This window comes from Monocercomonoides exilis (genome assembly GCF_001643675.1).
Source record: "Monocercomonoides exilis strain PA203 chromosome Unknown scaffold40-978991, whole genome shotgun sequence".
NCBI lineage: Eukaryota > Preaxostyla > Oxymonadida > Polymastigidae > Monocercomonoides > Monocercomonoides exilis.
This window is the reverse complement of record NW_027150585.1, coordinates 5,001-18,569: the sequence shown is the minus strand read 5'-3', so window position 1 is coordinate 18,569 and position 13,569 is coordinate 5,001. Positions and strand designations below refer to the sequence as shown.

General features: G+C 33.4%; 3 protein-coding genes across 3 annotated transcripts; all 3 read left to right on the top strand.

Annotated features, from left to right (window-relative positions):
* Positions 1–1,402: 1,402 nt before the first annotated feature.
* On the top strand, positions 1,403–3,754 carry MONOS_15152 (uncharacterized protein; the record flags this gene model as incomplete). The annotated part of the gene is made up of 1 exon (XM_067868011.1): positions 1,403–3,754. One exon carries the CDS (start codon positions 1,403–1,405, stop codon positions 3,752–3,754), a length of 2,352 nt encoding a protein of 783 aa, XP_067722642.1.
* Positions 3,755–3,994: 240 nt separating this feature from the next.
* MONOS_15151 (uncharacterized protein) lies at positions 3,995–6,690 on the top strand (the record flags this gene model as incomplete). Its single annotated transcript, XM_067868010.1, has 2 exons — positions 3,995–4,123; positions 4,207–6,690. The coding sequence occupies 2 exons, from the start codon at positions 3,995–3,997 to the stop codon at positions 6,688–6,690; spliced, it is 2,613 nt and encodes an 870-aa protein (XP_067722641.1).
* A 945-nt stretch (positions 6,691–7,635) lies between these two features.
* Positions 7,636–10,161, top strand: MONOS_15150 (uncharacterized protein; the record flags this gene model as incomplete). The annotated part of the gene is made up of 1 exon (XM_067868009.1): positions 7,636–10,161. The coding sequence occupies one exon, from the start codon at positions 7,636–7,638 to the stop codon at positions 10,159–10,161; it is 2,526 nt and encodes an 841-aa protein (XP_067722640.1).
* Positions 10,162–13,569: the final 3,408 nt, after the last annotated feature.

The following is a 13,569-nucleotide window of genomic DNA, read 5'->3' as shown; positions in this document are numbered from 1 at the left end:
GGGTTAATGATAATGAAATGCTTATCACGCATTTTTTGCATTTCTTTTTGTTCTATTAACATTTTTAAATTCAGACCATAGTATGATGTGATCTTTTGATTCTTTTAATACAAAAATTCATAGAATAATAAAGAAATTGGTTTTTTATATCTCAAAAAATGTCACTTTTATTTTTTCTTGTTAAGCTTTTATATCTGTTCAGAGGTTTAAATCGTTTTTCACAAACATGCATTATGAAACTTTGATATATATTCTTTATGTATCCGTTAAAGATTTTTATTTTAATTGAAAGACTACAGTTTCACTTTTGCTTTTTAATTTTTCATAAATTCATTTCATTATTATATAAAAAATCTATGAATACTCTTTCAAAACTCATAATATTTTATTTATTTCATTGATATGAACAGAAAAGAAGGTGATTTGAGAAATATTTATTAATTATATGGAAAATTAAAAGTCTCACAGTTATCTCAATAAATTGACTAAAAAGTACTAAAAACCAAATGTCAAATAATAATATTTTGTAAGCAACTATCAATTCAACAATTTGGCTCAACATTGTTGTTGCTATCTTGTTCGTTCAATGAATTATTTTCCAAAAAATGATCATTCTTCATCAAGAGCAATTTTCTTTATTCATTGATCCAATTTCATTAACACTACAAAATTCTGTTTTTCAATGTTTCTGACATTCTTTTCATATTCATCAGTGAGTTCAAAGCTGCTTCCTCAATCGTTGACAATCATGTATCCTTCTTTGCTGAAAAACGATCCTTTTTAATCTTTCTGGATTATAAACAAAATTTGCAAAACAATTTAAATGATATCTATAACTTATTACAAATAAATTTACAATATTATATCTGTAATACCTTTGTTAGCTATTGAATCCATCTTTCAAGCTGAAATATTGTTTTTACTGTTCATAAACTCCATTTTGACCCACATTCTGAAAAAGTGATTTTCATTCCCATTTTGCATATTAAAAGAAATAGATATAAATAAGATAAAAATTGTTTAATTGACTTGAAAAAAAAGATGTACAATTCAAACGAAAGTGAGCAAAGGCGAATGTTTGATCTTTGTTGTTTTCATTTTTGTCATTGTTATTTCCATTCCACTAATAAAATAGCAACTACGGATTTTGTCACAAAATTGTGTTTTTCGCTGAATATGTTTGTTAGAAGTTGATATATGTTTTATTTTCTCTTTAGGAAGAAACGATGCAATTCGAAGAGGTAGACAAAAGAGTTCAAACAAAGTCGAAGAAGAAGTTGGAGGAGTGTATTCACCATCACAGCCTGGTTTCTTTTCACCACCGTCATATCGTCCGTCTGTTCCCAGCCAGTACCAGTCATCAAGTTATCCGTCTCAAAGGGAACATCTGACTTCTCGTTCAATGTCACCTTCAAATCAACGTTTCGTTGAATCGTTCAACAGTGATGAACATCCAACTATTAGCGACAACATATACACATCAGTTTTACCTCCACGTACTCAAACATCAGATTCAGAACATGATTTCAGTGAAATGACAGAAATGCGACTTCCATTTAGATCTATTTCACCACCAAGATTTCGCTCATCTGACCAAATTGCATTCAGTTATCCGCCATCAACATATAAACTTGATCCTCACACAAGATCCACTTTATGCTCGAATGATTCGTTTTCTGATATGAACACATATCAAACACCTTCAACTGGACATTATTCAGCTTCTCCATATCCGAACAGATTTCAAAGTTCCAATGATGACAATGTGCTTGGTCAAAATTCTTCTATGCAGCATTTCTCACGATCAATTTCACCTTTCAACTGTCGATATTCAGAGTCACTATCACAAACACCATCTATGTGTTATGTTTCACAATCTCCATCGAGTTCGATCTCTCTATATCCTGACACAAGATCAGTTTCATTGTTCACAACGTATTCTCAGCCATCAACTTCATTGTCTCCAGTTCATTGGGAACCTCCTGCATCAACTCCAGAATCAAGCAGTGCATCACCAGAACCCATTTCTCCGAATCCATATCTTCCTCCACCAGCAGATGCAACAGTTGATATTCCGCCACCATTAACGGAAAATGATAACCATGATGAACAGTCGAAGACATGCAAAAATCTTTTTCACTACTGTTCAAGATCAATATCTCCAGTGCGAAAAGAAGCAAATTGCAATACAACGTTGCATACACAGCCATTCTCATTGTCTGTTCCTCCTACTCTCTATCCACACAGCAGTGCAAACTTTTCTGATATGCAGTCTTCAACATCACACATTGACATTATGAAACACCAAACTTCAATAAGTCCAACTTTAGCAAATAAATCTTTCACCTTCAGCAATTGTTACACATTGACGCCTCTGACAAGTTCAGATCGTGCTGTTTCGTCTTTACCATTAGTTCCATCAACTCAAAATAGACTTATGGACAGTGACACCTCAAACATTGCAAATCATCATTCGAAAAGACCAATGTCTCCCCTACGTCATTCAACAACTGTGCAATTCCATTCGTACGATGACGTGATCGCTACACCTTCACTAATTACTGTTGAACGAAATAGATCATTGGTAAACAGTTTGGGTTCGCAACAAAGACAAAAAGAAGTGTCATTTCAAAATATAACTTCAATAACTGAATGGTTGTTTCATATGTCTTCTGATGACACACTTCCCAAGCTTGATTACAACTCAACACAATTGTACAGTTACCCTGACCAAAAATCACTTGATTGTGTCAGGCAATATGCTCATAAAAGCATTTATCCTCGACCGTTGTTCTTGTCACGAAAAGAAGACTTGGATCTCAACTGCAAAAAAGGAAGAACAGTTGAGGAAAAAGCAAGAGAAGGGAACAACAACCATGACAATTCAATTCCTGTGTCGGAAACATGTTCACAAACACAATCAACAGCAACACCTCTTCCATTTGAAAACGAAATGATTCACTCAGATCCTTTCATGTCTGAAATGGAAGGTGAGAGTTCAGAAGATGATAATGATTCTATTGATGATTTGGTATCTCAGTTGGCAGCAATCGATGATAACACTGATGAAACAACATCTCAAGAAAATCATGTTGAAATCAACAATGAATTATTAACATCAACTTCAAACGTTTGTGAGTTTAATGATACCTTGACACACACTGATAATGATGATAGTGAAGATTGGACTAATCTCAGATATGTGGATCAACTCGCAACACTTTCAAAGTCAAAAGACAAGAGAGAAAACTCTGAAAGTGAAAGAGATCAAAAGACAAAACGAATTCCACATTTCAAAATCACAAACAAATTCGTTGAAGGTCATCAATACTCCACTGCTCCTTTCCCCTCTGCATCTGCTTGCGTTTCTTTGCATGGTCTCTCAAAAGAAGCTTTATCATCGAATCGTTTTGTCGAATTCATTCCATCTCCGGAAGAATTGAATTCGTCAAACAATTCAGGTGAAATTTGTGATGCAAACAGTAAGCAACAAAATGAAACAGTCATGAAAGTGAAGAGACAAAGAGGAAGACCAAAAAAGAAAAGTGTTTTGAAGAGGAATACATGTCAAGTGAAAGAAATCAACTGTCAAATATCAAACAAAGATAATCTGAAAGTTACTGGTGAGAAAGATGTATTTGAATATGTGAATTCTCAAGAAACTTTACAACCAAGAAAAGCCAAACTTGCTTGCACTGAAAAGTTATTAAAAGTAATTGGAAAGAAAACAAAAAAGACCAAAAAGTTAGGTTAGGGTTAATTTTGGCAAAAACTATCATATCACGCGATAGAACACTTTTCGCAGCTTTTCAAGTTGATATTTTCATCAAAAATTCCGATATTTTATATTGACGATTTATGGTCTTTCAAATTTTTGAAATAATGTTGTTATCGAAAAAACAAATCTTTTCGAAATTTTAGATCACTATTCCATTATTAATTCCAACATTATTGTTATTCGAATTTATCTTTCTGAACACTAAATATTTCATTGATGGAACAAGATTTTTCATCTGAACAGTTTTTTTCTTCTTCGACAAACCAAGATTTTTCATCAAATATTTTATCCGACTTCACTTCACCGAAACTCACACAAAGCAGCCCATATGATTATCCACCTGAGGTATTATGCATTTTATTGAGCTTTAATAAATTGAAAATTTTGTTATCCACAAATTTTATGAACAAAAAATTCTAATAAAATAGCTTTCTCTGCAAAATATTAATTATCAGAAAAAAGAAGAAATCGAAACTCAAACTCCTGACGAAACCTACATTGCCCGAGAAGAAGTGTGCAAGAAGATGATGAAGCTTATGCAGCACTTCCTCTCTCCTTCAAAGCAAAAAACCCCACAATCAAACCACTCTTCTTTGTCCTATTCCACACCTCTTCGAGAAAGCACCACTTTTTCAGCCATTTTAACACCTCACAAACCATCAAAAATACTTCAACCAACTCTTGATTGTTTTTCGTCATCTGTTGAAAAAGAAAAAGTGAAATGTGAAAATGAAAAAGAAGAAAAAATAAACGAAAATAATGATGATAAAAGCGATTCAGAAAATGAAAGTTCTGAAGAAGATGTTGATTACCTTGAATCATCAAGTGATTCAGAAGAAAAGGGCTTAGAGGAAGATGAAATTGATTTGGAAAAAGAAAAATCGGAAAGGTTGAAGTTAGAAAAATATAACGAAACCATTTGTCAAATTCAACCGTCATCAACTGATAACACAGAACATTCATCTGGTCAAAATATTATATCCATCTCTTCTTCAAACTCCTCCTCTTCCATTTCCCCTTCAGCTCCTTCTTCCTCCGCATCTGCCTCTTCCTCTGCCTCTTCCTCTTTTTCCTCCTCCTCCTCTTCCTCCTCCTCCTCCTCATCATCATCCTCTTACAACTTCCAACCTCTCTTGCTCTCTCCATCACACGAATTCCCAACGAAAATGGACGCTGCACTGAAAAGAGTGGGCAAAGAAGGAGCGAAAGAGTATCTAAAAATTAAAACACTGTGGTCCGAAGCTACTGCACGTAAGCACGCATGGGTTGAGAGGTTGCTCATGAAATACGCTGAGGAAGTGGAGGTAAAGCCCTGGCCGCTCACTCCGGATCTCGCCCGCGCCTTCGTTCTCTTCTGTGGAAAAGAATGCATGTATCCTTTATCGTCGATTGGATACATCATTGTACCTTCCCTGAAAAGAATAAATATTGAAAAAAGAGGAAAAAGATTAAACAGAAAAACACACCTTGCAATGCGAGCTGCTATACGATATCTTCGCTTTTCACGAAACGTTGAAAAGAATGTTATGATAAAAGAACCAGCATTAATCAAGGATGTGACAAGAATAGTAGAATTTATACCTTCGTCACTGGAATCAAAGGAAATGGAGGCTTCCCTATACTTGGTGGCAGTACATACTGGGGCGAGGGCTATTACTCTTGCAAATGTACATCTGTCTGATATTACAAGAGTGATAAAATCAGAAAAAACAAAGAAATTCTTATGCACACTTCGATATAACCGAACCAAAGGCTCAGCAAATTGGAGGCACGAGGTAACTATAGAAGGACTGGAGGAGGAAGAAAGCGGAGACGATCCTGTATATTGGCTGTCTGCTTATCTTAGGAAAAGATGTGGAATTATGTTATCAGAATGGATGGAAAAAAAGAATGGAGCAAACCTTGAAGAACTGCTTTGGCCTATCAGCACCGACTCTATGCGCGAACGCTTCAAAACAAGAGCGGTTAATGCGGGCTATCCGAGGAGCCTCTTCTGCTTTCATTCTCTCCGCAGCGGCTTTATTTGTTCTGCGCTGATAAAATGCGGTGCAAAAGAAGAAAAGCAAAAAGAAATATTAGAAAAAACAGCGTTAATAGCGGGATGGACACCTTTCAAATTGGCTCAGGCTGGTTACATTAAAAATGTTGTGAAGCGCGCGATGGTGGCCTCAAGGCTTGTCAGCCACGAAGAGGAAGGCGAGAACGAGCCAATCATTGACGAAACGCTGCTTGAGTTGGAAACGTTTCATGGAATTTCATTCACATTTGTGAGTGAGGAGAAAAGCCCATATGATTCATACAAAGACATTGTGAAGGAAAGAGTGAGAAAGTTTTTCGGAAAGGAAGAAGTTGAAAAATGTTTGATGGAAAGATTTGTTAATAACGGATCAAAGAAATTGATAGAAGAGAATGAAGATTTGAAGATTATTGCAAAGAATAAAATGGAAAGTATTAATAAGAAGAAAAAAGAAGGACAAAAGAAAACATACTTTTACTCTATTGCAGCAAGAGTTGCACGTGTGTACATAAAGGACCAGCTTTATGTTCAAGGAAAGTCTCCGGTCGAAGTCGCTAATAATTTCTGCAGACTGGCAGAAAAGTCGACATCGAAAGCACCAATACATAATAGAAAGAGAAATACAGAAAATGAGACAAATGAAACACCGTACGAAAAAAGAAAAAAAGAAAGAGAACATCTAATGAAAGACAGAAAGAAAAATGAAAAAAACAACCTTCGAAGAATTCGCTGGACAAAGAACGACGACACAAAGCTTATTGCAATGTTCAACGAAGGGAAAAAGACGAAGGAAATGATGAAAACCTTTCCATATAGAGACCGCCAGCACATTGACGATCATCTTCAAGTGCTACTCGAAAAAGGAAAGATAAAAAGACCAGATCCAATACCATAGGCAGAAATGATAGAAAAGATTGAACAAAAGAAGGATGAACCAAAAACGAAAAGATCATACAGAAAAAGAAAGCACGTTCCAGATTTCAAACTAGGTTTAGGGTTAGGGTTAGGGGCAACCAAGGCAGAACACAGCTGCAAGGCGATTTTGCACTTTTTTGCAATTAATTTGAATGAAAATATCATCATATGATATCATAATTTATATGCATCATTATAATATATTAGTTTTTAAAGTATTTTCAACTGTTATCTTATGCATATCATGAACCATAATGAAAGATTTTGGATTTGAATTTTTAAAATCTTTTTTTGAATACAGATTTTAACATAAAATGAGTGAGACCAATTTAATAAACAACGTTAACAACAACACAGAATCGAGTAGTGATTCTATTACGAGTGAAAATGATAATAAACAAATGGATATGCATCAAACTCCATGTTCAGTTGATAAAACAGTTTGTTTGACATTGAACATGCCAATGTTGATAATCTTATTACTCGCTTAAATCATTTTTAACAATTAATACAGATTCAGATGAGTTTTTGTGAAAATGAAAAATCGATTGAAAGAGACAGACAAATAGTCTCATATCCAACGAATGTTTGATTATTTCTTTTTTTTCGATTATTGTTTGTTAAATTTTTGTTTAAAAAAAACAAAACAACTTGATAACATTCATGTTAGACGAATGAAAAAAGAAAAAAGCATCCTCAACTTCATCCTCCAAATGATGATTTCGTAAGCAAAAATGAAGTGGCAAAGAAAATGATATCCTTTGTCCAACAATTACTCACTCCTCCTAATCCACGATCACAACAGAAAAATACACATCATACTCCTTTTTCTTCATCTGTAATATCACCAAATTACTCTTTAAACACTACACACTCCACTCCAATGAGAAAAGAATTAAACAAACAAAGCTCTTCATATCAGGTTATGGATGCCACAGCCACGCCAAAGACTTCGCGCGTTATTTGTCCTGATTCACTTTGTCAACAATCAGAGAATTGTAATGATGATATATTTGATGATGAAAGCGATGAAAAAGAAAACGAAGAAATTGAAGAAAGCAGCGACGATGGATATTTGGAAGATGACATTCCTGACGGTAATGATGAAAAAGAAATTGAAAAATTAAACAAAGAAGCAATAGAAAGCATTCTCGCAAATCTCGTTGACGACGGTGATGATGAACATGTGGAGAGTTCAGAAATGGAATGTGATTACTCGGGCAAAGCAGCTTCATTACAACAAGAGTCGGAGTCTAGCAGCAACAGCAGCAGTGGCGATAGCAGTTTCACATCACCAAGTACATATAGAACTCCAATTTCTTCGAGACCAACAAGAATGGATTTGGCTCTCGAGAGAGTTGGAAAGGAAGGTGCATTGAAGTACATGGGAACTGCTCCTTTATGGTCTTTGTCGACAATTAAAAAACACGTTTGGGTGGAGAGACTTTTGACTCGATGGTGCGAGAAGGTTGAGAGAAGAGTGTGGCCGTTGGAGTGGGATGTTGCAAGAGGGTTCGTGTTATTCTGCGGGAAAGAATGCAAGTATTCGCTGACTTCTATAATACACGTAATTGTTCCTTCTATAAAGCGAATGAGCATCGAAAAAAGAAATAGAAAATTAAATAAACGAACAAAAGCTGCAATAAATGAAGCAATTCATTCTTTAAAATATGACAAAGAAGTGAAAAAAAGAGGAAAAGAAAGAGAACCTGCTTTATTGAAGGATGTTGAAAGAATTGTAACGTTCATGCCAAAAACACTTGATTCCAAAGAAATGGAGGCAGCTTTGTATCTAATGTCTGTTCAAACAGGTGCCAGAGCAATAACGCTCTCAAGCGTTCTTTTGTCTGACATTGTTCGTGTAATGAGCTCCAACGAAAGCGGAAAACTGTTGGTCACACTTCGATACAACAGAACGAAGGGTTCTTCAAATTGGAACCATGAAATTACAATAGAAGGTCAGGAAGAAGAGGAAAAACCAACAGATGCAGTTTACTGGCTTTCCAAATATCTACAAAAGAGAATAAATATTAAGCTCAGTGAATTTGAAAAAAGAAAAAATGAAGTTGATTTGAACCAAACCTTGTTCACACTTTCAACTGATGCAATGAGGGAAAGGTTCAAAGCAAGAGCCGAACAAGCTGGCTACCCCAGAAGTTTATTTAGTTTTCACTCATTACGGAGTGGTTTCATATGTACAGCATTGATAAAAGCAGGAACAAACAAGGTGGAACAAAAGGCTGTGCTGGAGTCCACAGCTCTCATTGCGGGCTGGGTTCCATATAGATTAGCCCAGATGGGCTATATAAAAAAAGTTGCTAGACGAGTGATTGTGTCGTCGAGATTAGTGAATGAAGATGAAGAAGGAAAGAAGTTGAGTGAGATAGATAAGACTATGTTGGGGCTCGAAGCTTTCCATGGGATAGAGTTGCGTGTTTCAGATAAGATGAGTGCACCCATGAGAATGTTTGAAGAAAGAGTGATAGAAAGAATGAAAAAATTCTTTGGAACAGATGTGGTTGAGAGAGCAAAGAGTCTAAGATATCGAAGAAGTGGGTCGATGGAGATGTGTTTGATGAAAGAAAATTTGAAGAAGTATGCAGAAGATGTGTTCAGGAATTCAAAAGGTTTTGGAGACAAAAAGCACGCTTGGAGCTACAAAGGCTCTGCTTTCATTTACACTGTGCGAATATACATTCGCGACAGAATTGAAAATATTGGAGCAAACCCGATTGAAGTGGCAGACGAATTTTGCGGATTTGCAGAAAAGAAAACATCGAAAGAGGATGTCCGTAAATATTCAAAGAAAGAAAAGGTTGTTGATGAGAATAAAAAAACAGATGAAAATGAAGAAAATAGAAAGACAGCCGAGAATGAAATAATAGAAAATGAGAAAGAAAACACAGGGAAAAAAAGTTTCAGTGAAAGAGAAAGAAATGAGAAGAACAATTTGAAAAGAATAAGGTGGTCAGATGAAGATGATAAATTAGTAATAGAAATGTTTGATGAGGGAAAAAGAGCATCAGATATTGTCAAACATTTTCCATTTAGAACGAAACAACACATCGATGATCATATTCGAGTGTTGAAAAAGAAAGGAAAGATAGTGAAGAAACCGCCACCAAGTATGAAAGAGTTGATGCGTACAATAAAAGAAACACCAAAGAAAAAAGAAGAAGAAGAAGAAAGCGTTGAAAAACGCAAAAAGAAAAGAAAGATTATGAATGATGATGATTATGAAGAGTCAAAAGAAAGAGGAAGAAAAAGAAAAAGAAGGGAAGTTGATGAAGAAGATTGGATGTTTGAGGATGAAGAGGAAAGAATTTGCAAGTGGTATTATCCACAAGCAAACAAAAGGTTGAAGAGAAGTGAAGATGGAAGCGAGTGGGTGAGAGGAGGAGAAGAAGAAGAGGAGGAGGAAGTCGCAGAAGTGGAAAAAAAGGTGGAATAGGAGCAAAGAAATTATGAAGGAATATTTTCGTTTCATCATTCACAATAATAAAAAGATAATAAATAATAATTAAAGAATATTTTTTTTTGAAAGAAAAACAATAACAAACCTGAAAAATCACTCATTGCATCCAAAGAATGTTCATCCATAACAATGATTCAACATTATTTTATCAATGATGTACCATCGGTGCAGGCACTAACAACATAATAACGAAGTTAAAAAGCAAAGATAATAATAATAAATATTAATGAAAGTGAGTTATCATCAGAAAAAATTACTGCAAAAACAACTTATGAACAGTTTAATATACATATAATATATTACACAGCAACATCGTTAGTCAAAAACATAAACAAAAATGAAAAACAAAAAAACTATTCAAAAATCAAAAATAGATTAAAAATAACACATTATGGGTCAAGTATTGTTCAAAGAAAATAAAAAGATCAAAGGTTATTCATTCAAAAAAATTTGCAGGATAAAATAACAAAATTTTCGACAAATACAATTTTTGAAGATTAAATATCCGCAAAAATAGATAGTTAATATATCATATTATGACACACTTTGTTATCGGATATGAATAAAATGTATTTGCAGAGAAAGTAGTTGGACTTGATCAATTCAGATAAAACTGAGGATTGAAAACTCAAGAAACGATTTCTTTAAGATAATTTCTACGACAGAATTGCTCGATCTACTGTAATAAACTTATTCCTTTGATAAATAAAGAGAAAATATTCACGTTGCAGAATAATCATCAAATTAAATCAAATCAATATTATTTAACATTTGCAAAAGAAAGTCATACGGAAATAATGAAAATGAATAAACGGATGTCCACTCAGAGTAATGGAGATTCCTTTTTCAATGATCGAGAATGTTCTGCAGGAATTAAAGAATTGCTAACATTGTATTCAATGATGAATTATGGATCTGATCACCTGCTGGAAAAATGTCTCAAGTTTTCTCGTTCGATCACTTTGAAGAACAAATACAATTTCAAATCTTGAAAACAGAATGTATGATAAATTCATTCAACAAATGTTTTTAAAATTTCGTATTCATTTTTTATTTTAAATGTGCACAAAAATTCATAAAAGAAATCAGATTGAAAAGGCAATTGTTCTGATTTTCTGATTTGCAGAATTTATCAGTGGATATATTAGAAATGCTTCTTTTATTGTTCATATCTATTGGATGATTTCTTTACAATGAACAATGAACAATTTTCAATTCAATTGGTTTTGTTAACTGAAGATGATTCATTCAAGGCAGCTTGCGTATGAAAGGTTTTGATTGACATTGATTCATTTATGGATTTGATTTTTCTTTCTTTTTTCTTTTATATTTATAATCGAGCTTTTGTCAGATTTTTTCAAATATTAGACAAAACAAGGATTATATTCAATGAAATCGACTAAATAAATTTATATGTTGAATACGTGATGAATAAGATAAATGGCGCTATGTGAAACAACTTTTATCTATTCAGAAATCTGAACAAAGTGTGTAATAAAGAAACAGCAATCATCATTTGATAAAGCTGGAAACTTGAAAGCTTGATGTTGTTTGTTAAAGTTTTGGTTGATCATATTCTTTTCATAATTTTTAATCACTTTTTGAAGGAGATAAAAACGAATTGAAGCATACCATTGATCGGAAGTGAAGAAAGTTTGATATTTTGCTTTAATCTTATTGTTTATTTCTTTTTTCAAATGATAAAGTCATTTTGCCTCAATGGAAATTTATTTATCACCGATTGAAAATGTGCAGATATTTTTGAAAAACGGATCTTGAAATGAACTGAACACTATGAACAGAATTTTTCGTTTGAGAAAAGATTACGCAAAGGATGTTCGAATTCAACATGTCTGGAAAGGATCGCGAAATTTTATTCAATGCAGGTTTGAAAATACATTATTAATAATTTGTCTATGATGGAAATCAAGTCATTCTTTCAATAGTTCATAATGAGTGAACATGAAGTTTTCAAAAAGTCGAATGATCTTATATGAATCGCGCAAAAAATGAACAATTTGAGCTTTTAACTGAAAGAGGAATTTGAAAAGGAACGTAAAGAAGTTTTGGATAAAGCCGTAGAAGCAATGAAAACAGGTTTGAGCTTTTTAATTTTATTTCTGGTTTTAAACTTTTTGTCATAAGTGATTTGAAAAAGCATTCTGAAGCTTTGAAGTTCTTTGATCGATATTTTAGGGGAATACAATTTTAAAAAGAGATGAATTTAACTGAATTTTTGCATGTTTATTTTATTTTGTTTTGAATTATTCATTACTATTTGCTAATTAAAATCCAGGATCATTAATGAAATAGCAAATGCCAATGCAATAGAGGCTGAACATTTGAAAAGTGTTTGCTGTTTGTTTCTTTTTTGTGGAATTTTTATGAAATTTTATTTTTGATAGTATAAATTTGAATATTTGACGTTTTATTTCCAACAACAAGCATAATTAGAGAGGTTTTTTTTATGATCGATACTAATTTTATATCAATCAAAACGAAAGTTGCAATTTGACTTTATTTGGTTTGCATTTAAAATTGTGTCAAAAAATATATTCATTTAAGTTTACTTATCATCAATTTTTTATTGAATTACATATAGAAAAGAATAAAATGTTTCACTATGTGTTTTGTTGATATAAATACAAAATGAAACGGTTTATTCATATGAAAATGAATAATTCAGTGCTAAAGTGTGATGATTCTTTGCGGTTCTGGTTTTCAGGCAAAGAAGATCAAAGGCAGTTGGCGTGTGTTAATATGAATGAAGTTGGAAATGCAGAAGATGGAGAAAGGAAGAAGCAGGAAGGCGAAGGTTTGTTGGTTAGAGTTGAACAACAGTGCATTTTATTTTTTATCTTTTGTGTCATATAAATTTTAGGATGAGCAGAAAATAAGATCAGGAAAAACAATTACGGCAGAAGTGATAGAAGTGAATTATACAATAATTTACTGAGCTGCAAACGTTTGTTGGAAGAAGCAAACACGGTTAATTGCAGAATGGCATTGCTGTGATGTTTATTCAAGTCAGAATGACAGTCATGAAAACTTGTGAATGAAAAATTATATAATGGAATTTTTGATTTTTTTTGAAATAAATTTCAGAAAGAAAAAAAGGATAAAAAAATAAAAATCTAAAAAAATAAAAATCAATTTAAATCGAATTACAGTCTACAAATTACAACGTTGGGCAGGCATTATCTCACACGAAATTTTTCATTGAAAAAAAGTTCTTATCATTGATGAAATTAACTGACAGATGTGTGGAGGAATATCCGCTGACCCAATCTCTTAGTAATTGCACCACATCCTTCCCCCATTTACGCTCTCCAACATATCTCTCTAACTCCGATTACTTTCTCTCCCTGCACTCTCTACAGCGTC